The sequence below is a fragment of the Ornithorhynchus anatinus genome, chromosome 7, assembly GCF_004115215.2.
Source record: "Ornithorhynchus anatinus isolate Pmale09 chromosome 7, mOrnAna1.pri.v4, whole genome shotgun sequence".
In the NCBI taxonomy this organism is placed as follows: domain Eukaryota; kingdom Metazoa; phylum Chordata; class Mammalia; order Monotremata; family Ornithorhynchidae; genus Ornithorhynchus; species Ornithorhynchus anatinus.
In genome coordinates this window covers 43252099-43275151 of record NC_041734.1, presented here as the reverse complement: position 1 = coordinate 43275151, position 23053 = coordinate 43252099, and the positions used below count along the sequence as shown (strand labels likewise).

The 23053-nt window shown below is 45.8% G+C and overlaps 1 protein-coding gene across 4 annotated transcripts in view; it reads left to right on the top strand.

Annotated features, from left to right (window-relative positions):
• The window catches only part of STK25 (serine/threonine kinase 25), a 38438-nt gene that overhangs the window by 1757 nt on the left and 13628 nt on the right, over positions 1 to 23053 (top strand). For all 4 annotated transcript variants that reach the window (XR_486267.2, XR_005660164.1, XM_007669125.2 and 1 more), the window contains exons 2-8: positions 1456 to 1587; positions 12896 to 13126; positions 14655 to 14711; positions 19640 to 19748; positions 21284 to 21441; positions 22091 to 22276; positions 22603 to 22748. Coding sequence is in view for 2 of the 4 variants with exons in the window: in XM_007669125.2 (XP_007667315.1) it covers positions 1558 to 1587; positions 12896 to 13126; positions 14655 to 14711; positions 19640 to 19748; positions 21284 to 21441; positions 22091 to 22276; positions 22603 to 22748 (917 nt within the window). In the remaining 2 variants the exon portion in view is untranslated. The remainder of the gene's footprint in view (positions 1 to 1455; positions 1588 to 12895; positions 13127 to 14654; positions 14712 to 19639; positions 19749 to 21283; positions 21442 to 22090; positions 22277 to 22602; positions 22749 to 23053) is intronic.

Below are 23053 nucleotides of genomic sequence, written 5' to 3'. Positions count from 1 at the left end.
CTGTTGTAAGCACTGGGGGAGATACGGGGTCATCGGGTTGTCCCACGTACAGCTCACAGTCTTCATTCCCATTTGACAGGTGAGGTCACTGAGTCCCAGAGAAGGGAAGTGGCTTTGCCCAAGGTCACCCAGCTGACAAGTGGCAGGGGTGGGATTAGAACTCATGACTTCTGACTCCCAAACCCGGGCTCTTTCCACTGAGCCACGCTGGCCTAGTCATTAGAGCCCCGGCCTGGGAGTCAGCAGGTCGTGGGTTCTAATGCCGCCTCCGCCGCTCGCTCGCTCGCTGGGTGACCTTGGGCAAGTCACTTCACTTCCCTGTGCCTCAGGAACCCCATCTGTAAAGTGGGTTTGAAGGCTGTGAGCCCCACGGGGGACAACCTGGTTACCTCGTATCTACCCCAGTGCTTAGAATAGTGCTTGGCACACAATAAGCTCTTAACAAATAGCATTATTATTATTATTAGTATTCTTGGGGGCCTCAGTTCCCTCCTCTGGAAAATGGAGATGGAGACTGTGAACCCCCACGTGGGACAGGGACTGGGGCCAACCCCATTTGCTTGTATCCACCCCAGCGCTTAGTACAGTGCCTGGCCCATCATAATAATAATTATAGTGTTTGTTAAGTGCTTACTATGTGCCTAGCACTGTTCTAAGCACAGTAGATACAAGGCAGTCAGGTTGTCCCACCTGGGGCTCATAGTCTTAATCCCCCTTCATTCACTCATTCAGTCATATTTATTGAGCGCTTACTGTGTGCCGCGCACTGTCCTAAGCGCTTGGAAAGTACAGTTCGGCAATAAAGAGCCACAATCCCTGCCCACACCGGGCTTACAGTCTAGAAAAGGTGGAGACAGACTAGAAGGGGAGAGAGAGCCAGCAAAACAAGTGTGACGGATGAGGTAACTGAGGCACAGAGAGACTTGCCCAAGGTCACACAGCGGAGCCGGTATTAGGACCCACATCCTCCAACTCCCAAGCCCGGGCTCTTGCCGCTAGGCCGTGCTGATTGTAGGAAGCGCTTTGCAGATGCCATAATCATCATCCCTTCCATCTCCACCATGTTGGGTCTGGGGGAGGATTTACCTCTCCAAAGGGACCAGTCATTCATTCATTCAGTAGTATTTATTGAGCGCTTACTATGTGCAGAGCACTGGACTAAGCGCTTGGAATGTACAACTCGGCAACAGATAGGGACAATCCCTGCCCATTGACGGACTTACAGTCTAATCGGGAGAGACAGACAAAATCAAGACAACCATCTAGACCGCGAGGTCAGGGAATGTGTCTGTTCCTCTCCCAAGCGCTCAGTACAGTGCTCTTGCACACGGTAAGCGCTCAGGATCAGAATGAATGAACGAGGGAGTGAATGCTCCTCTTGGACCCTCAGGTGATCGGAAAGGGGGTGGGTGTGGGCGGGCGGGGACGCCAACCTAGCCACCCACTTCTCTCCAGACCCGGTGGATTGAAGGCGAGCCGTCTGGATCCGGGAGCCGAGCCGGGGGAGTCGAGTGCTTTGTGGTCCTGGAGACACGGATACCCTGCTAGCCTCGGGACATGGCTCACTTGAGAGAATTCGCCAACCAGGTAAGGGAAGTGTTTCTGGGGCAGAAATTATAACAGAAATCTCGTAGGGAAACAATCCCACACTCCCCCCCCATCCCCCCGCCACCGGCGGCGGTCAAGAAAGGGCTCAAGTTTTACGACAACCGCATCATTTTCTCCGCCAGAATCTTTTCGAAGCAGGGATTTATCGTAGATGGTCGAAATGTCATATTGACGGTGGGATTCTGAACGCAGATCTTAGATGGGTGGAATTTTGCAGAGCGAACGGCGGGTGTTTCGGGAGGGGTAAGAATTGAGAGCAATGTGTATCTCATTTTGTAGAGTTTGTTTCTGTAAAGCATTTTAGGAGAGACAGGATTAGAAGAAGGTCCTGTGGTTTGCTGCTAGATTATCTGGGGCGGGGTAGAAAGATTCAGTATGGGTCTAATTTTTTAAAATGCCTCTGACTTACTTTTAAGAATCCCTCAATTCAAAATCTGTAAACCTCTTCCTAGATGCAAACAGCAGTTGGAAGGGAAAAAAAAAAAAGCATACACTTCCAGGAGGATGTGACCAGTTTGGCATGGAGCAGGTGACATTCTGCGAAAATCGTATTTTAGCTTCCAGAAGAATGTGGCAGGAATGGGAAACTGAAAAACGGCGAATATATTGAGTTTTACTGGCAGCATTTGAGACGATAACAGTGCTGCAGGTTTGAGTCAGACTACCTTAGAGCAAATGTAACAGCATCAGGCTTTTGAGAGGTTAGGTGGGAGAAGTGGAAAGGAAAATATGGGTAGAGAAAGCTAAAGGCTGAAATTCCAAATCATATGCCAATCTTTATTTTCCAGTTAAAATACTCAGTGGGAAAGTGGGAACTGTCAAGGTTGTAGTGATTTATGTTGATAACATTCTCATACCGAAGTCCTTATGTAAAAGAATTAAACTGTATTGTCTCTTTTTTTTCTAAATTTATCGGTTCTTGGTTCAGGTCAGAGTATACAAACCATCTAGAAATTTTCTGGAAATACTGTGGATTTTAAACCAGCTGACTGATGCTCATTGTCACACTGTTCTAGTCCATTTCTTTACAATAATCATTGCTACTAATGAAAATGTGAAACCCTATTATGTAAAATGAGCTTCTGGACAGAGGGTATTGGATAGAATTTCGTCCCCTTTTTAGAAGTCGGAGGTTGGGGGCTTTTTTCCCCCTTTAATTCAAAGTAAATGGTGATGAAGGATAATATTCTCGAGACAAAATTCTTCTTGGGCATACGATTTCTTCCCTCTTGACTAATGGTCATACCCCAGTCCCTATGAGAGAATTTATTAGGCCTAGGTCAGGGGGTTTTGAGAGGTGCCGGAAACCTGTTTTCTGGAGCGTCTCAAAAGCTCTTTCCTGACTGAAGCCTTTCCTACCCTGTGAAATTGCAGCCTAAGGAAAGGTGGTAAAAGATGTAGAAAAGGAAGAAGATCTCATTTTCCATAGAGATCTGACGGGAGGCAAGGCTGGTGTCGAGACAAAGAAGAACCATTTCTTAAAAGAGATGTCAGTGCTCGGTTAGAAAGGGCACTGGGTCTTTAAGGTTAACGGATGCAAAATATAAGGCTAAAGCTTAGCATGGATTCTCGGACTGGATGTATATTTGGTGATGCGCGATGTGGGATGGCTGGTGTTTTTACTGGCAAATGTTAGTTGAAAGCAATCATTTCTAACATTTTGCGCATAATGAAATACAGAGTTCAGGCAGGAGAAAATTTGCCTTCCAAAATTTGGGGGTCTCATGCGATTAGGGAAAGGCCTGACGACATCATAGGAATATCCTCTGATCACCCTTGCACACTCCCTTCAGCCAGTTTGAAGGCAGAAAAGCCAAACAACTCATAGTTCATTCTGAAAAAGGAAGTTGGGGAGTGAGGGCTTTGGGACATTATGTGATAGGAGACCCAAAGGGAAGAACATGTTTCGGTTTGGTTGTGTAATTGCAGGAGGGATTTGAACAGCAAGCAGTACTCATATCCAATTCCTTGTGGGTGGATTATGCTGAGTTTCTACCTCGGGGAAGGTGGTCTCAAGTGCAGTCAACGGAACAGTCCTCTCTCAGCACCTTTGGTTTTCTTCCATACTTCATGAAGTATGATTCAGTAGAGTGCCCTGCATATAGTAAGCGCTCAATAAGTGCTATTGAATGAATCAATGATTCCTGTAGGCACTCCAGCTTCGTTTAAATACAGTTGGGAGGTCTAGGAAACCAGGTTTGTCCTTGGCGATACGTGTTTAGAACTGAGCATTCTCGTGTCCTAAATGCTCCAGAATCTAGGCCTATGGGGGAAGAGGCCTAATGGCAATAGCAACCTACCCAGTGGACTAGAGGAAAGAGCATGGGCCTGGGAGTCAGAGGAACCGGGTTAATAATAATAATAATAATGTTGGTATTTGTTAAGCACTTACTATGTGCAGAGCACTGTTCTAATGCTGGGGGAGTTACAGGATAATCAGGTTGTCCCACGTGAGGCTCACAGTTAATCCCCATTTTCCAGATGAGGTAACTGAGGCGCAGAGAAGTGAAGTGACTTGCCCACAGTCACACAGCTGACAAGTGGCAGAGCCGGGAGTCGAACCCATGACCTCTGACTCCGAAGCCCGGGATCTTTCCACAATCCTCATCCACCTCCTGCCTGCTGTGTAACCTTGAACATGTCACTTCTCCGGTTTTCAGTTTCCTCATCCATTAAATGGGGTGAAACACCTTCCCCTTTAGTCTGTGAGCCTCATCTGGGACAGGGACTGTGTCCGACCTGATTACCTTGAATCTAACATAGCGTTTAGGCCAGTGCATGGCACACAGTACGTGCTTACCAAATACACAGTATTATTATTATTACTGTTGTTATTATTGGCACGATACACTCTACTAAGCGCTCAGGAAGTACAAAACTGCCAAGCGACATATTCCCCGCCCATAAGTTCACCAGAATCTGAAACTTTTGAGCCTCAGCTGTCAGTTGCGTTGGGGCCATGAGCCAGTTAGGATGCAGCAATCTCCAAGCATGGTTGCCATTTCTCCATGGGCTTAATTTAGAGTTTTGCTAATGATCCCGGCCCTACTGCCACAATATTCATTCATTCATTCATTCATTCAATAGTATTTATTGAGCGCTTACTATGTGCAGGGCACTGTACTAAGCGCTTGGACTGTACAATTTGGCAACAGATAGAGACAATACCTGCCCATTGACGGGCTCACAGTCTAATCGGGGGAGACAGACAGCAAAGCAAAACAGAACAAAACAAAAACAAGACAACATTATCACGATAGATAACATTAGAATAACAGTAATGCAGTTATAATAATGATAATAACAATAGTACTTGTTTCCTAGCCCCCTCCCTTTAACCTTCTAGTGAGTCGGGCCAGGTTAATTGCCTAGGAACCTGGAGTTTGAGTACTCCTTTCAAGCTCCCTTCAGGTTCTTCTGGTTCGGGCTCGGCTGGCAAATCCAGTGGACTGGCCAAGCTAGACCTCCGACTGCTGTCCTCAGAAGCTTGTAGTTTAAATGCTTCCCTGCTCTTGGCCAGATGGGCACGAAGGACCCTCTGGAAAGCTCTGCGGGTCGGCGGGATCGCATTTGACAGGTGAAACCTCCCCCACCTTAAACCGAACCTGTCACTTTGTCAGTTTGATTATTTTTATTGTTCAGTTCTGAGTGAGCGCCGAGAGTGCCAACCCAAGCATCAAACATAATTCCTGTTTAAGGGCTGGCACTCGAAGCCCCGTGGTATTGTTGCCAAGCCTGGATGTCCCATGAGGTAGTGCTCGGTGTTGCTGCCAAGCTGTTAGCTTTGCTCTCGGAACACCATTTTTCTCGGTTCTTGACAGTTTTTAAAGAAATGGACGTAAAAGGGCCCTCTTCATTTTTTCTCCCTCGGTGAACTGTCACAATAGCCCAGTTCATTGTTCCGGGAGCAATTTCACGTAAAGGTAAAGGCCCCCTTCTCTGCGGAATTACAGTGCAATTGATGTTCAGCCGGGCGAAGAGATACGATTGGAGGAACGTTTCTTAAGTGCTTTATGATTTGCAGCAGAACGGAAGGCAGTGGATTAGCCGGCTCTTTCATTCACAGCAAAATGGAGCTAACCTCCACCATCTCTAAGGACTCTTTGAAAACGGGAGAAATCCAAAAAGGTGACTTCAACAGGATGGGCAGCCCCAGTGCTCGGAACATGCTAATGAGCTTTCTTTGATTTCCCTTTCATTTGGGAGTGAAGAAAAGGTCCCCAAACATAGCTCGGTAGTGAGCTGTAGCTGGACGTATGTCTCCTTAGTAGGGGGAATTTAACTTTTTTTTTAAAAAAATGTTATTTGTTAAGCGGTTACTAGGTGCCAGGCACTGTACTAAGCACTAACCAGGTTGGACACAGTCTATGTCCCACATGAGGCTCATGGTCTTAATCCCCATTTTACAGATGAGGTAGCTGAGGCTCAGAGAAATTAAGTAGCTTGCCCAGAGTCAAGCAGCAGAGTCAGATTAGAACCCAGATCCTTCTGACCCCCAAGCCCATGCTCTATCCGCTAGGCCACTTTGCTCCTTGAGAGTGACACATCAACTGTGCTGGAGGTTGGCTGATAGCTGAGTGAAAAGAGAATGGTATCCGGTTTTGGCTTTCATATCAATCAGTGGTATTTATTGAGTGCTTACTGTGTGCCAAGCACTCTCCTAAGCTTCCGTTATCTGAAAGGAAGTTCCTCTCCACCAGCCTTGGAATTCCGAGACGAGGTTTGTTGAAAGGGAGCAGGTTTTCTCTCCATTTCCTAGGCTGGGCTGGTCCAACTTGCTTTGGTCGGAGAAGGGAAGGAGAAGGAGGCATCGCCATTCCAGCCAAATTACATGTTAGGGAAGAGCGAGAGGTACCCGCACGTGTGTCATTTCATGAATTTATCCGGCAGGCTGGGTGCTGGAATTAAGGGCTTCCGAGCACAGAGGGAGGGAGTTGGAAGTCATCGGACCTCCCTGACTTAGAGTTTAAAGGTCTTTCTCACAGCCATCTGCTTTTACCTTTTTACCTGGCTGTGTTAATTGCTTTCCGGACTATGAAGGTTTGGACAGTGTATTACCTGATCGATTCTAAGCTCTCTTTTTACAGTCTACCCTTAGGAGCCCAATAATTGGCCATTACTGCAAAGACAGTTCACTAATTCCCTGATCTGAAGTAATAACGTTTTAGAAGTAAGGTAACCTTTCAGTGACGAACCACCCCTCTAACAGTCATCACCTGCTCTACTGAGGCAACAAGGGTCTTTTATATTTTTGCTGTGCTTCAGATTGGAACCCGAAAATTGCCCTGTGTGCTTTTTCATCAGGAGTCGGGCCAATCTACAACTCTTTCTTCCCGTCCCTCCTTTGGCTTCTTCCCAGGCTTTCACGGGGTGGCTCTTTCTGCCTCTCTCTTCCCCACGTAGCTGTGCCTCCAAAATTTGATAGGGCTTTTGGATTAGTATTATCAAGTAGTAATAATCGGTCGTATTTATTGAGTACTGTGTATAATTATTAAGTAGTAAGTACTAAGTAGTACTTATCAGTTATAGCGCTTGGGACAGTACGGTATAACAGAGCTTATAGGAACATTCCCTGCCCCCAGCGAGCTTACCGTATGGTCTAATAATAGCAATAATAATTATGGTATTTGTTAAATGCTTGTTATGTGCCAAGCAGTGTATGAAGTGCTGGGGTAGATACAGATAAGCAGGTCCCTCATTGGCTCATAGCCTAAGGAGGAAGGAGAACAGGTATTGAATCCCCCTTTTGCAGATGAGGGAACTGAGGCATAGAGAAGTTAAGTGACTTTCCCAAGGTCCCACAGCAGGTAAGTGGTGGAGCCAGGGTTAGAACCCAGGTCCTCTGCCTCCCAGGCCCCTTCTCTTTCTACTAGGCCATACTCCCTTTCTTCATATGGCCTCTGCTCTGCTTTTATTTTTCTCAAGTGGGACGAATGTAATCTTGTACTCCGTTTTTCATTTTATAAATAAGGAGTTATGCTTTTAATCAGTTCCCTTCACAGTGACTTAACTACTAATCCACTTCATTCCTACTGGTTAAAGCTGCAACATCTCACTTTTAAGTCACACCTTTCATTGCAGCCTGTTAAGCTTGTGAACATATTTCTTGATGTCTCTCTCTCCCAGCCAGATACCCCATGAAGTATTCTAAATTGTATAAGGTTACAAACATGCTGAGTTTTCCTCTGTTCCCAGCTTGATATGCTGAACTGTTTTGTGTCCGTTGGCCATAGATTTATACTGAAAAATTAGAATTCCTTAAAATTAGAAGAGTTGAAGGGGTCTCGGGGGAGGGTAGATCACAGACCTTCTGACTTCAGGCAACAGTAACTGTTCATTTAAGACACTGAGTGTCCTCCACTTATTTTCTTGATGGGTCTCATTCTTGGCTGAAGAATGAAGGTATTATTTAGATGAGGCTCTTTTCAATCAATCAGTAGTATTTATGGGGCACTTTGCGCAGAGCATTGTCCTAAATAATTGGTAGAGTAAATAGAGTTGGTAATCACGATCCCTGCCTTTAATCAGTGGTATTATTGAGTGCTTACCCGTGTGCAGAGCACTGTATTAAGCACTTGGAAGAGTGCAATGCAGATTGGCAAATACATTCCCTGCCCACAACGAGCTTAGAGTTTTCAGGGGAAGACAGACATTAAAATAAATTACAGCTAGGGGAAACGGCAGAGTAAAAGATACGTACGTGTTACGGGGCCAAGAGTGAGGTGAATATCAGGTGCGTAAGGGATTCAGATCCAGATGCTTAGGAGATGCAGAGGGAAGAGTGATTAAGGGGAAATGAGGGCGTAATCGGAGAACACCTTCTGGAGATGTGATTTTAGTAGGGCTTTGAAAATGGGGAGTGTCATGATCTGTTAGATAAGCTCTTAGTACAGTGCTCTGCACATAGTAAGCACTCAATAAATACTATTGGATGAATGGATATGAAGAGGGAGGGAGCTCCAGGCCAAAGGGGGAACATGGGCAAGTGGTAGACAGCGAGACAGGCGAGATCCAAGGGCGTCGACTAGGTTGGTGTTAAGAGTGAAGTGTGTGAGTTGGGTTGTAGTAGATCAGTGAGATAAGCTAGGAGGGGAAGAGCTGATTGAGTACCTTAAAGCCAAGGGAACGGAGTTTCTGTGTTGATGTGGAGATGGCTGGGAAACCAGGAGTATTTTGTGGAGTGGGGAGATGGGGCCTGAACAGTTCTTGAGAAAAATGATCCAGGCAGCACCGTGAAGTATGGGCTAGGTGTGGGGGGGGGGAGGGGAGGACAGGAAGGTTAGTGAGAAGGCTGATGCAGCAGTCTAGGCGGTAGCTGTTAGGTGCTTGGGTCAATGTGGTGGTGGTCTGGATAGAGGGGAAAGGGAGGATTTTAGTGATGTAGGCAAGGTAAAACTGGCAGGATTTGGTGTCATTAATTACATGGGTTGAACAAGAGAGAAGAGTTGAGGATAATGCCAGGTTACGGGCTTGTGAGACAGGTAGGATGCTGGTGTTAGTCTACAGTGATAGAAAGGTCTGGGGAAGGACAGGGTTTGGGTGGGAAGATGAGGCGTTCTCTTTTGGGCATGTTAAGTTTGAGACGACAAAAAGACCTTACAATCTAGTGGATTTATGAACTTGTCCTCAGCAATATTAAACAATGTTTTATGTAAGAGAGCAGTATGAGACCCACTTTCCCGTAAAGTTGGAGCTGTCCGTTCGTCTTCCTTGAAGAAAGTTGCAAAGTTGGCTCTCTGAGGTACAGTTTGTGCTTTGCAGAGAGGTTATTCTTGGGTTCCCTGCTGGAGCTGAAACCTCGAAGGTCTTTTATATTTTTGCTGTGCTTCAGATTTGAACCCGAAAATTGTCCTGTGTGCTTTTTCATCAGACACTTTCCAGCTCATTTCCTGTTTCATCAAGCCGCTCCTGCCATCAGCTCAGCATCTTTAATTCCCTGGTTCCCTATCGTCTGCCTCCCTTTACCTGTCTTTCTCCAGCTTTTAAAGGAATCTCTATTTCTTGTCTTCCCACATCTTCCCCCCTCCCCTCCACTTCCACCGCCATCATTACAGTATTTGTTAAGCATCATAACAGGTATTGTTCTGAGCATCATTGCCCTACCTATCCCCATTCATTCCTCTGCTTCTCCTCTTCCCTCCCTCTCTCTTCCAGTATGAATTTATTAAGAGGGCAGCCCCGTGTTGTGTTACCCTTTCCCGGGTCTTCGATCGAAAACCTTGAATATGGGAGTTCAACGTGGCCCTGTTCAGGCCTATGTTGATAGTCCGGTGATGGTGTGCTGAATCGCTTATCTCTTGTTCTCAGTCCAAAGGACCCTTAATGATACCTCAAGAACAACATCATTGTTGAGACTGTAAACTGAGGAGCTCAGCAAGGAGTGGCTGCAGAAACCTGAGGATTGAGTGGAACAGGCAGCCGCTGTGACTTGTGAAGTTAAAAGGCTGGGAAGGCCAAGGTTAAAACAAATAACAGCTCAGCCCGTTGGACTGATAAGATTGAAAGGAAGTCCCTTTCCTCACTCACTTCTCTGCCAAGCCAAGGTGGCAGGAGAAAAACTCACAGATGTGACAAGGCCATCCGTGGGAGATTTTTTGGTATTTTCCAGAGCTTTTCTTAAACTGACCAGAAGGTTAAGTTTCAGTTTAAAAATAAAACACCCACCCTGTCTGTCTGCAGGCAAACCAAGATCTCGCTGACTCTCTGGGCCTGCAGCCAGCTGGCTCCGTACAGCCGGGAGTACTCAGCTTGCCTTCATCAGGTGCTGCTTTCATCCACCTCTTTGAAGGTCCTTAGCGGTCGTAGGAGAGAGTCAAGAAAGATGGTAAAGAATGAAGGCCGACCTCTCCTTCTTTGCGTTTGAGAGTAGAAGTAATCCCCTCTGCTTTAACCTGAGTGTGTTTGCTGCTCTGCTCTCTGAAAAGCGTCCTGGAAAAGAGAGTTAGAAGGCCTCTGTTGTGGTGTTAGCTCTGTCCCTCTCTATCTGCATGCTTTAGAAAATCGACTCAGTTTCTCTGGGGCTATGTTTCCCTCATTTGAAATAGGAGTAATCCCTAATCCCTAATCTTACTTCCCAGGGAGGCATTAGAAACAGTTATGCAGAGCTTTATGAGCTATAATTTTCCAGTTCCATTAAAAAGTGAAACTAAGTGAGATAATGCTGAAGATCCTTGAGTGCTTTTAAAAAGCAGCTGCTATTTAAGGTTGTATTTAGTAGTATTCCTAAATACAATTACAGTGATTATTTTAAAACTCTTACGGTGCCGTGTGCGACAATAAGGGTATGGCTTTTGATAGCACTTGTGCTGCGAGGCGCTGGAGGCGTTTTTAACAGGAAGCAACTTGGGAGTCTTCGTAACATTCCCGAAACTGAGGGCAGCAGTGGCTAGAATTAGCAGGCTTGTCACACACAGCAAGTAGGATTTTGCGTGAGCAACTGATGGAAAGAGGTGGCGTGACCTAATTTATCAATCCCGAAAGTCATAAATGTTTTCTCAAGTGATTATTTCAGTGTACAGAGTACAATATGAGTATCAGTAGTATTTATTGAGCAAAGAACTCTTAGGTGCTTGGGGAACATATAAAATTCAGTAGCTTTCATTAAACACCTACTGTGTACAGAGTCCGGTACAGGGTGCATGGGAGTGTACCGTGAAAGTAAGACACCTGGTCCTGGCCCTCAGAGAATTTACAATCTGAATGGGGGGAAGAAAGGCTGGCATAAATGGTATACATACTGGACGAACAATGGAGGAAGATTTGCGGTTGCATTTGATAACAGCAAGAGCAAGGAAAAATAAATGCGGGGGGGCAGTGTGGGAGTGCATGTGCTATGAGATGGGTAGGGGAAATTAGTTGGGGAATGCCTCTTGGTAGAGGAGAATTTTCAGGAGAGTTTTGAAGATGGAGAGGAGTATGTTCTGGTGAATTGGAAGTGGGAAGAGAGTTTGAGACTTGGGCAGTGGTTTGGGAACAGGAATCGAGAATGAGGTACAATAAGAAAGTTTACTTGGGAGAAGCAGAGAGTGGATTTGGGGTGTACTTAGGTGAAGAGAGCAGGTATGAACAAAGGAGAGCTGTTTGATAGAGAGGGAATTGAGTAATAATGTTGGTATTTAAGCGCTTACTATATGCCGAGCACTGTTCTAAGCACTGGGGTAGATACAGGGTAATCAGGTGGTCCCACGTGAGGCCCACAGTTAATCTCCATTTTACAGATGAGGTAACTGAGGCACAGAGAAGTTAAGTGACTTGCCCGCAGTCACAAAGCTGACAGGCAGAGCCGGGAGTCGAACCCATGACCTCTGACACCGAAGTCCAGGCTCTTTCCACTGAGCAACACTCCTTCCCGTAGCCATTAGAGGTTTTTGAGGAGTTGAGTAAAAGAAGTTAAAGACAACAGCCCTACTCCTTAGGAACATATAATCTAATGAACCAGATGCTTAATGCTGTGAAATTCTAGATAGGGAATCAGATTTTGTTTCAGATATTATTTTTGATGTAGGAAGTTTTTACCGATTACTGAAAGTTGAGAGATGTATTTTATACCCCTTTTCTGCAGCTTATGTGAGTTTATGGATTTTTCTGTAGAATTTACTTGACTATCTCCAGGAAAGTATTTTGTTCTAAGTACCTCAGAGTATTTTAGAATGGCCCTAGAGTAGTATCTGAACCTAAAATATCAACCTCCCGAAACTGCTGCCGAAATTCTGCAAGTTGTGTGTTTACGGTGTTGTGGGGACGGGGATGTTCAGTGTACACCACAGGTAAATAGGACTAACTTTCACAGAGGATTCTCACATCTGAGTGAATAGTCTCACATCTGAGAGAATAGGATACCTGCCCTAGAAGGTTATCACTGGGCCAGAGACAGGAAACTTCTTTTCAGGATTGAATCACCAGCCCAAAGAGAGTGGGAAACTTGGTCTCTGACAGTCCATTAAGGGGGCAAGTGTCCTCTTACTTTAGGGAAAATGAAAATCCTGCTTTTTGGTACTTAAAAATGGGTGAGATGAGAAGACAGAGGCCACCTAGCGCTACTTAAAGGAGTCCCTCCTCCCCTTTCCTGGCATAGCCAAGCCTTGGGTTCTCCCTGATGGCAGGAGAGTTTGCCAGAAGGAGGCTCTTAATATGTGGAAGAGCATTGCATCCTAGTGGAGATGTCAACCTCCCGACATCTCCCACGGTGGACCCACGGTGACACATGGGCCTGGAGAAAGTTCAAAAGACTTGCAACCCCTTGTGCCTGAGGATTTCCATTTGTGAGTGGACATCTCTCTTTTTCTAGCACTCCCGGGTGGACCCAGAGGAGCTATTTACCAAATTAGAAAGGATTGGAAAAGGATCGTTTGGAGAAGTGTACAAGGGGATTGACAATCGCACCAAGGAGGTGGTGGCCATCAAGATCATTGACCTGGAGGAGGCGGAAGATGAGATCGAAGACATTCAGCAGGAAATCACAGTGCTGAGCCAGTGTGACAGCCCCTACATCACTCGCTACTTTGGCTCTTACTTAAAGGTAATCTCTCCGTTACTGCTTCTGGGATAAGGTTCTCGGGGTTCTCGTTGATGGCAACAACTGCAAAGTGTGGACAGCTTTACCCTGTTTCCTGTTGGATCTGCAAGAAATCAGTCGTCCTCTTATGTGCTTGCTTAGTGAACGGGAGAGAATTTGGCATCCACACTGTGGCCTAGTGGAGAGAGCACGGGCCCGGGAGGTGGAAGACCTGGGTTCTAATCCTGGCTCCACCACTTGTCTGCTGTGTGACCTTGGGCAAGTCACTTTGCTTCTCTGTGCCTTAGTTTCCTCATTTGTAAAATGGGGATGATGACTGTGAGTCCTTTGTGGGCCAGAGATTATCTGGATTATCTTATTTCTAGCCCAGCCCTTAGTACAGTGCCTGGCACGGGGTAAGTGCTTAAATACCACAATTATTATTATTATCATTATTATCCACAGTCACACACAAATGCAGAATAAGGAGGCATGCTCATTGAGGAGCACCTTTACCATAATTCCCCCCTCCTTTTTTTTTTTTTTTTTCGCAGAAGGGGACCTGGTATGCTCAGGGAACATCTGGAGTTTTTTCCCCTCTTTTAAAATAATAATAATAATGATGGTTTTTGTTAAGCACTTACTTTGTGCCGAGCACTGTTCTAAGCATTGGACCTAGATGAGTCCTGTTCAGCAGTGTGCGCCATCAGAGATATGGGAGAAGACCAACAACAGACGTTTGGGGATTGGTGGGTGGGAGCCAGAGGTTAGATCTCTCACAAAAATCTTCTCTTCCAAATCTGCTTCCTTCACAGCTGTCGGCTTTGTCTTCTTGGAGTTTAACTCCTGGTTGTGACAGGAGACTTAATTGTGATCTGACCATCTAAATCGTTTTTCAGTGCCTCCCCTATCCTGTGTGAAATAACGGCAACCAGCTGCTTCCGACTGAAAAGCAGAAGCAGGCCCTTCCCAGATATTAGTGTCTAAACTGCTCAGTGACTCCTCCACCCTCTCTGGTGGATCACGAATCCAAGGCTCCTTAACGCCTTTCTCCTGATCTGGACCCACCGTACCAGTTTGCATCGATGCTGCCATTCCTCGTGGCCTCCTCAGAGCAGAAATTGAGTCGAGGCAATTTGAAGATGCCTTTATTTCTTTGTTTATCTTGGTTTAGGTCATCCATTTTATTTCCCTCAGGGTTTTAATCCGGTGTGACCTCATGTCTCATTATAGGAGGCTGTTGAAAAGGGGTGTATTCGTGTTGTGTCAGGGTGGGAGGGAAGGGGGAAGGATGGTGCTGGGCGGAACCTTTTCCTGTTCTGATTTCTCTATCCTGGGATAGACCTGTTGAATGTTGACGTGAAGCCTGGAATCCTCTGACTCATTCCTCCGCAGAGGGGGTGTGTCAGTCCACTCTGGAGAAGATGACTGGTTAGCTGCATGAGGAACTCAGCAGAGCATGGTCACGCCCCTCCCAAATTCCTTCTACTCTCTGTTTGAAGACTGACCATCCCTTAGTATTCAGACCCATTTTCTTCTTAATTATTTGCAGAGTACCAAGCTGTGGATTATCATGGAGTATTTGGGAGGCGGATCAGCGCTGGACTTGGTAAGAAGTTTGGTTGGTTATAAGCATTGGAAACATGGGCAGATAAGAGCTAACTAGTAAGAATTTGGTACATCCAACTAATTGCACTGGGAATTTGGCCCAGCTCTTGGGACAGCCATTTCACCCTCTCTCTCTCCATCCCCTTTCCTGTGAGAACAATTCGAAGAAAACAATCAGCAGGCGAGTGGAAAGCTGGGGTCTTCGAAAGAGAAGACCCTTCCCTCCTCTAGACTGTAAGCTCATTACAGGCAGGGAACAGGCCTGCTAATTCAGCAGATGTATTGTACTCTCCTTAGTACAGTGCTGCCCCTAGTAAGCGCTCAGTAGATACCACTATTGATTGATTTATCCCCTTTCGATACTGTCTCGGTGGTAGGAGTGTGCTAAGTGCTCTCATGATCGTGGAGAAGAACGGAGTTGCCATGACACTGCCATTCCCCTCTTGCTGGGTTTGCAGCTTGATGGAAGGGAGAATAGGTAGTTGAGTATGTGCACTTCATTCCTTTCACTTCGTGCTGAGCAGAATCTTTCCTTATCGTGGAAGGCACGGTATTCTGCCCACAGTAGGCCCTTAGTAAACACTATTGAATGAGCGATTATTGTTGTAGCTGTGCCGCCAGCAGATCTTCCCTTGGCTGACCCTGCCTGAACCTCTGTTTAATCTCTACTTTCCCCACTTGATGTCCTCCAACTGCCACCTAAGCATTTAGGTAGTAATACCCCCGTGGCATTAGTGTACATTCTATTATCTATTTTCTGTTACCTTCCCCTTCCTGTAATTTATATAAGCATCCCATCTCCCCCTCTAGTTGTAAGCTCCTTGAGGGCGGGGGATCATATATTCTATTTTCATTGTACTAGCCCAAGTGCTGTAAGCGATCAGTGATGTTTATTGAGTGCTCACAGTATGCAGAACCCCCTACTAAGAGCTTGGGAGAGTTGGTGTTCACGTTCCCTGCCCACAATGAGCTTACAGCCTGGGTGCGGGGGAACAGACTGTAAATAGATAAATTACAGGTATGTACATAAGTGCTGTGGAGCTGAGAGTGGGGTGAATGTCAAGTGCTCAAAGGGTGCAGATCCAAATGCTTAGGTAATACAGAAAAGACAAGGAGTCAGGGTGAAAAAGTGCCTAGTCCCGGAAGACCTCTTGGAGGAGATGTGATTTTTGCTCAACAGCAGTTGTGCAGTGAACACCGTTGATTGATTAAACCCTAGAAATGCTTTGCGGGGTTAATATGGACAGGACAGCTGCATGCTCTGAATGTTGTTTGAAGATGGTTCCTCCTCACCCCCAAATTCTAAGGGTATGCAGGCGCCCTCATATGCCTCGCCTGTTTGCCTATCCTCCTTGCCCAAAAGTAATTGGATTGTATGCATCTCCGAGTTGGAACCTTTGAATCTCTCATTAGCCTCTCTCCTACTCATCTTCCTTTCATCATAAGATCAAAAATGTTGCCTTCTGACCTTTAATGAAGTTTATTTAAAATAGCTCCCCTTTATAAAACAATCACAACACTACATTCAGGGAAAAGCACACGTCATCTTTGACCCTGTCATTTTGAGATGACCTCTACATGCATATGGGTTGTTTTTTTTTGAGTCTCTGATCTGACAGAACTAGTAATCTCCCTCTCCCAGTAACCTGTTGCTCATTGAGTTTTTTTCCCCCTCCTAGAAAAAACTTCTTCCCTTTGTTTGAATGCTCCATATGCCTGTCTTCCTGTTTTCTCTCTTGGATGCAGAAAATTAAAAGTATACACAGTTCTCACCCTGCCTTCCAGGGAAATCCAGTTTATTTCATCTTCCAGAGGAAGTACAACACTGGAGAAAACAAATCTTTTTGGGACACTGAATTTTTTTTTTCTGTTGTGCTGTTTTGGCATGGAATGTGGGCTTTATGAATGGAGGACCTTGGAGTAAGCAGTTCCATTTTACAGATGTATTATTTGTGTTATAGAAACTTTCCCTTTTCTCTGCATTCCCTGCCCCTATTCTTCCCCAGGGTTGGTGATAGCTGTTGGGAGGGAAAAGATGCCCTTGAGTAGATCATCGTTCCCTTTACTCTGCCCAGTCCAGGGTGGGGAGAGGAGATAGTGTGTTTGCTGCCTATCCTCTCCTGAGGTTGGTTTTCTTGATGCACCACAGAAGAATTCTTATCTGTGAGCCATCTGAAACCAGAAGAGCCTCAGCAGAGGGCTTCTCTGGGCAGACTTAGAACAGAAGAACGAGCCATCAGCTGATGTTTAGTTGGAGATTGGCAAATAACTCAGGAAGAGTTTGCTGGAGAGTGTTCAGGTGCAGATCTCAAAAGCTGTTGCTTTATTTCCGTGGGTTAGGTCAGAGTCCTACCTACCTGCCTCTCGAAATTTTCATTCTCTCTAAGACCCAGAATGCACAACACCAAATTCCACCCACATATGTTTGTCAATTCTTATGCTTTTTTCTTATGCTGCCCTCTTTGAAATCTTCATTTTCTTACATTTTGTATTAAAGGACCAGTTAATACTGACCTTTTCACTCTCTCCCTCCTTCTTTGCACTTATGAGGCTTTTCATCTAAATACTCCTTGACACTTTTGTCAGGAATTATAGTTGGCATGTGGCTTCAGGACCAAGCTGCTTTTGCCAGAAAGCTGTGCGGTGCTGCTATCTGCAGCACTGGAGGCCTAGCGCAGAGGAATCTGGCTGCCCCAACTACTAGCTGCGCATAGCTGGCTGGCCAGATAAGGAAGCAGGGAAGGCCAAAGACCAAACCGATCATCCAGAAAAAAATCAGTGGAAGGAACAATACCACTCTGCCCTTCAACCAGTCAGTCAGTCAAGCCATCCATATTTATCGAGAGCTAACTGTGTGGGCAGTGATGTAATAGCCACCCACAGTCCTTTACATATTACCAGCTGACTGAAAAGATCTGTGACTCCTTTTTAGCCAATGGCTGCGAGAAAAGGCTGAAGGAATGACATTTAGGCAGTTTAGCTCCCTGTAAATGATATTATCGTTATTAATAATAGCAATAACAATATAATAATAATTATGATATTTAAGTGTTTCCTATGTGTACTAAGCGCTGGGATGGATACAAGCAAATCAGGTTGGACGTAGTCCTTATCCCATATGGGGCTCAGAGTCTCAATCCCCCTTTTGCAGATGTAACTGAGGCCCAGAGAAGTGAAGTGAGTCTCCCAAGGTCACATCGCAGACAAGTGGCAGAGCCGGGATTAGAACCCATGACCTTCTGACTCCCAGGCTTCTTTAGATTAGCATTAGAACCCTGCCCAGTGATGGGAGGTAGGGACGGTGGAAGGAGTATTTGTGGTAGGAGTGGGAAGAGGCAGTCAGAGAGGGAGAGAGCGAGTCCTGGGAACATGGGCAAGACACAGGGGGCCTCTCGCCACCTGGTTCTTTTGGCTTCCCTGCATGCCTCTCCTTCCTGATGCTCCCCATGGCCAGTGTTCCAGTTCTGTGGCTACGACTTGGTGGGGAGTGATGGGATGGTTGTTTGTTGGTCAGCATTAGTGACTCCTACATAGGTGTTTCTGATTAATCCACCTCCTTTGCTGCCTTGAAATAGATGCTCATAAACAAAGGGAAAAAAAGAACTGTTTATAATTTCTTTTGAACAGTTTGCTGGGATTCTTGAAAAACACAAATCCTTCGTTCGTTGTGGCACATTAACCCTAGCTCTAATTTGCCTCACTGTTATTTGGTTTTAAGATGTTAGTTTTAGGAGCGGTTGAGATATTTATGGTCACTTGAACTATATCTGAACCAACAGAAATATCCAGATTAGACAATGAAACTCTCATCCCTTTTCTCTGATTTCCCTTTTCCCTTTTGTCTGTTGTTCCCTAGTGTTCTGCCTCTGCCATTGTCTTTCCCTTGGCCCTGAGATTTCATGTCACTCTGTTTCCAGTGTGTATCTGTCTGTCCATGTGGGGTTCCCTTTCTGAGTGTGCCCCAGGTTGAGGTGTTTGTCTTTCTGTATAAGCACATTTGTGGGTTCCTGAAAGAGGGATTTGTGTCTATGTGGGTGGAGTGGCACGGGTGACTGTGTGATGAGAGAAGGGGATCCCCATGTATATGTAAGTAGACATGCAAATGTGCATCCACATGAATGGAAAATGAACATATGTTGGTGTACGTGTGTGAGGTATGAAGAAATCTCTATGCACGTTTGGACACGTGAATGTCTGGAGGGGAAGGTACGAATGAGGGTTTGTGCTTTTTAGTCACATTTTTCTAGTGGTGTCAGAAACCCCTTTGGAACATAATGGGCCTGGCCCCTAGGGACTTCCTGCCACCTCCACCTGGCCATCAGGATGGAGAGTGTTTCCTTCCCTGCCCTCTTCGCCATACACCTGGTGGAGGATCTGCTCAGTTGATCAAGACTTTGTTATAAAAGTGCTGTGGGAGATAACAGACTATCCTGTTCTGTTTCCTCACCTTGTCCATTATTTTCCTCTTTACTTCCTCTTATAACCTTTTCCTCTGTCTTTCTGTCTCCTATCTCTTCTTTCCACTCTCTTGCACATTTGTTCAGTTATGCCCAATATACCTTTGCCCTCTCACCCGTGATAAGTGGAAGGCGAACACTTGTCCAGGTGAGCCTCAGGGGAAGGAAGCACTTTAAACATTTCTGCTCCTGCTTCCGTTTTAGGATGAGAAAAGTCAGCGGTCATTTTCCCAGGTTGCTCAGAAGCCGTTGTGGATACCTGCAGTAGCCTGAGGCAGGCGGGATGGAAGGGGTGGTGAAATTGATCAGAGAGAGAAAGGGTAAGGAAGTTGTTGACATTTTAGTTGTTTTTGACCTGCCTGAAATGGGGTCTGTATTTTAGTAGGCTAATGAAAAATTAGCCAGCCGGATAGACTTTTTTGTGTCTAGCCACAAGGCTACATTAATTCTTCTTTTCTGTGCTGCGTTCCAGCTGAAGCCAGGCCCCTTGGAGGAGACTTACATCGCCACTATCCTGCGGGAAATTCTAAAGGGTTTGGATTATCTGCATTCAGAGAGGAAGATCCACCGGGACATCAAAGGTGACGCTTTTTCTGTCCTATCAAAGAGCCCATTTAGAACACTATGTAAACAAGCACAACAGGGAACTCAAAAGTTAGAGAAGTAATCTAACCCGGATGATGATGATGTCACAGAATGGTGTGTTGGTTTTAGGAAGTAGGTTAGATGCATGGGAAAATTGGGGATGGCTTCAAACGGAAATGAAAAGGTCACTGTTAATTAAGATAACTGCCCTCCTCATTTCAGGCAGGGAAAGTAAGTGTCTGTGGCGTGGGGGTGGAGGGGTGGGTGGGTTACAAATTGAGGTCAGAGAAGCCCTCACCTCCTCTTAATGTCTCTTCCAAAAAGGGTATTTGCTATTGAGACAGTTTTTTGAAATGTATACCCCCCCAAAATGCTACTTCTTGAGAAAATTCATATAAAGTGAAAGAGGCGATACTTTCATTAATCTGTGAAAGGAGCCATGAAAGGAATGGGGATGTGTAGAGAGCAAAGAGAGATCAGAGGCTTGGGGTTCTGTATCCTCAGGGCATGTCTCCTAGGGAAGTCAGTTTTCACTTTTGTCGACTAATTGCACTGTAAAGGAAATGTTGGGTTGTAGCCAAGAAATTATTGAAATAGAGTTGGCCTTCATTCATTTCTGGCGTAAAGAATTCAATGGGGTGAGTTAGCAGTAGTTATGACCTGGGAATCAACAAGGCTCTCATCTCCTATCCAGCGCCTTTTCTGATAGACTTCATCTTGCTTCTGTGGTGCAGTTCTTACTGCCTAAACTACAGCACTCCTGGAAACTATTCTGTAGCAGGTGTGATTTCGGAGGAAAGGTAGCTAGCGGTCAGAGTAGTAGAAATGCAAAAAATGCTCATTTTTGGGGTAGTCAACCCTGGAAGTGAATTATCTCTCTGTAGATTAGAGTCTGCTAGGTTGGGGAGGTCAACGACTGAAATATCAACTACCCCATACAGAACCTCTCTCCCTCTGGCCCCTTTTTCCCCCATCCCTGCCCCCCCCAATAGTATTTCTAGTTTGTCAGCAGTTTTATCTCTTGTGGTTGTGCTTAAAGACCCTGTATTCATGGTAAAATGAAGAGGACAGAGTGGAAATCTGAGGAATGGGTTAACAGTGTGTCAGTTTGTGCCCCCATAAAATTCTGCTGTGCTGCAGATCTCTGAGTTAAGTCTCTGGCCTTGTGGAACTCTCTCATCCTGCAGGAACTGGGTGATCCCTCTACTTTCGGAACCTGCTGACTGTGGCAGGAAGGTTTTTAGCCAGCAAATCACATTGGCTACCTTTTTTTTTAGAGCAATATTAATGGCCACCACCAGACTATCACTCAAGCAGTGGAATTTATTGAGCCCTTTCTGTGTGCAGAGCACTGTCCTAAGCGCTTGGGAGAGTACACCTCAACATTGTTGGTAGACCTGTTTCCTGCCCACAAGGGGTTTACATCTTCTTGTAAACAAAGCAATCCTTGTAATCCTCTCTGAGTCTTAATAGAGGGCTCAAATACCCAAATCCCTGATTCCCTCTTTGTTTTCTGTGTTTGTGTAAACAGCTGCCAACGTGCTGCTTTCTGAACAAGGGGATGTGAAGCTGGCAGATTTTGGCGTGGCTGGACAGCTCACAGACACTCAGATTAAGCGAAATACCTTTGTGGGGACTCCCTTCTGGATGGCACCCGAGGTTATCAAGCAGTCAGCCTATGACTTTAAAGTAAGGGGACCATCGGTGTCATTTATATTCCTTGAGCCTTCTACTGTGTGCAGAGCATTCTGTCAGTCACTTGGATATCGTAGAAGAGACACAGTCCCTGCTCTCGAGGGGCTCACCGTCTACCGGGGGCTGAGACAGACATCTAGCTCTCGTCGTCGCCTATCTGTGTGTTTCAGTTTCCCTCCGTCAGCCCCTGGCATGTGTTTTGTATTCAATAATTCAGCGTAGTGTCCGGCTTTGGTTCGTATCAGGCAGGACAGTGGTATCACCTCCTGCCTCGGTGGGTGAGGCCTTTGTTGAAGTGGTGTAAGCAAACCCATAATCAGTTCTGTAAGTAAATACCCCGGATGGCTAGCCTAGTCTCCCACACCGAGGTGAGGCGACACTGGTGGTAAAATTAATGGGAGCTATCTTTTCTATTCACCTGGCATCAACTGCTACTCGTATCGGCAGGATAGGGGAGTAGCCATTTTCCCGGCTGACCGTAACTGATTGTATGACTGAGGCAAAATGTCCTGTACTCCTAGGAAGGTCTTGTCACTGCAGAGTGAAGTGTATCCGTTGGATTCCCGTCTGTCTTGGCTGAAACCAAGTGAAACATTGCAGTCTCCTCTGTTGTTTTTATATCTCTTGGCGTTTCTCATTTCAGGCAGATATTTGGTCTCTTGGCATTACAGCCATTGAATTAGCCAAGGGAGAGCCTCCAAACTCTGACCTCCATCCAATGAGAGTTCTCTTCCTCATTCCTAAAAATAACCCTCCGACTTTGGAGGGACATCACAGCAAGCCCTTTAAAGAGTTTGTGGAGGCCTGTCTCAACAAGGATCCCAGATTTGTAAGTATCATTCCCATCACTTCTCGAGTTTCTAGCCTCGTGTGCTCCATTTAGCCTGCATTCAGTGAACACATTCTATAGCGATTCCCTTTTCCTGATAAACTCGAGGCCCCTCCTCCCTCCCCCCTTATCCCCCACACACTCTCAGGTACTGAACTTTCTGACCACAGCCAAGCTTCAGAAGTACTGGCTCAGTGAAGTTCAGTGGCAATGAGAGGAGCTATGAGAGGAGGGCTGTGAGAGAACCCAACCAAACCCAAGCACCTTTTGTTCCTCCATGCTTTTTTAGCAGTGCGTTTTCATTTTTATTTCTACTGTCTCTGCAGAGGCCAACTGCTAAGGAATTACTAAAGCACAAGTTTATCACTCGCTACACCAAGAAAACCTCATTCCTAATGGAGCTGATCGACCGATACAAGCGCTGGAAATCCGAGGGCCACGGAGAGGATTCCAGTTCTGAGGATTCTGACATGTACGTTCAGGGCCCTCCCAGGCACAGAACATCAGGCCAGGCCCTAGTTAACTCTGGAGATGTTAATCCTCTATAGCTTCATGATGAAAACATGGTGGATCGGGAGAACTTGGGTGAAAAGTGATTGATTTTTCAACAGAAAGTAATGAAATGCTTTTCCCTAAGAGACCATGTTCCAAGCTTGTTCCCCAAATCGTAGTGTATTTAGAAATCTGTCCCTCATTTTTGGCGGTGGAGACTCAAATCCTGGTGAGAGGAAGAAATGATTACCTTCTGGGTAAATGTTTTTTTCTCAGTTCCATAGG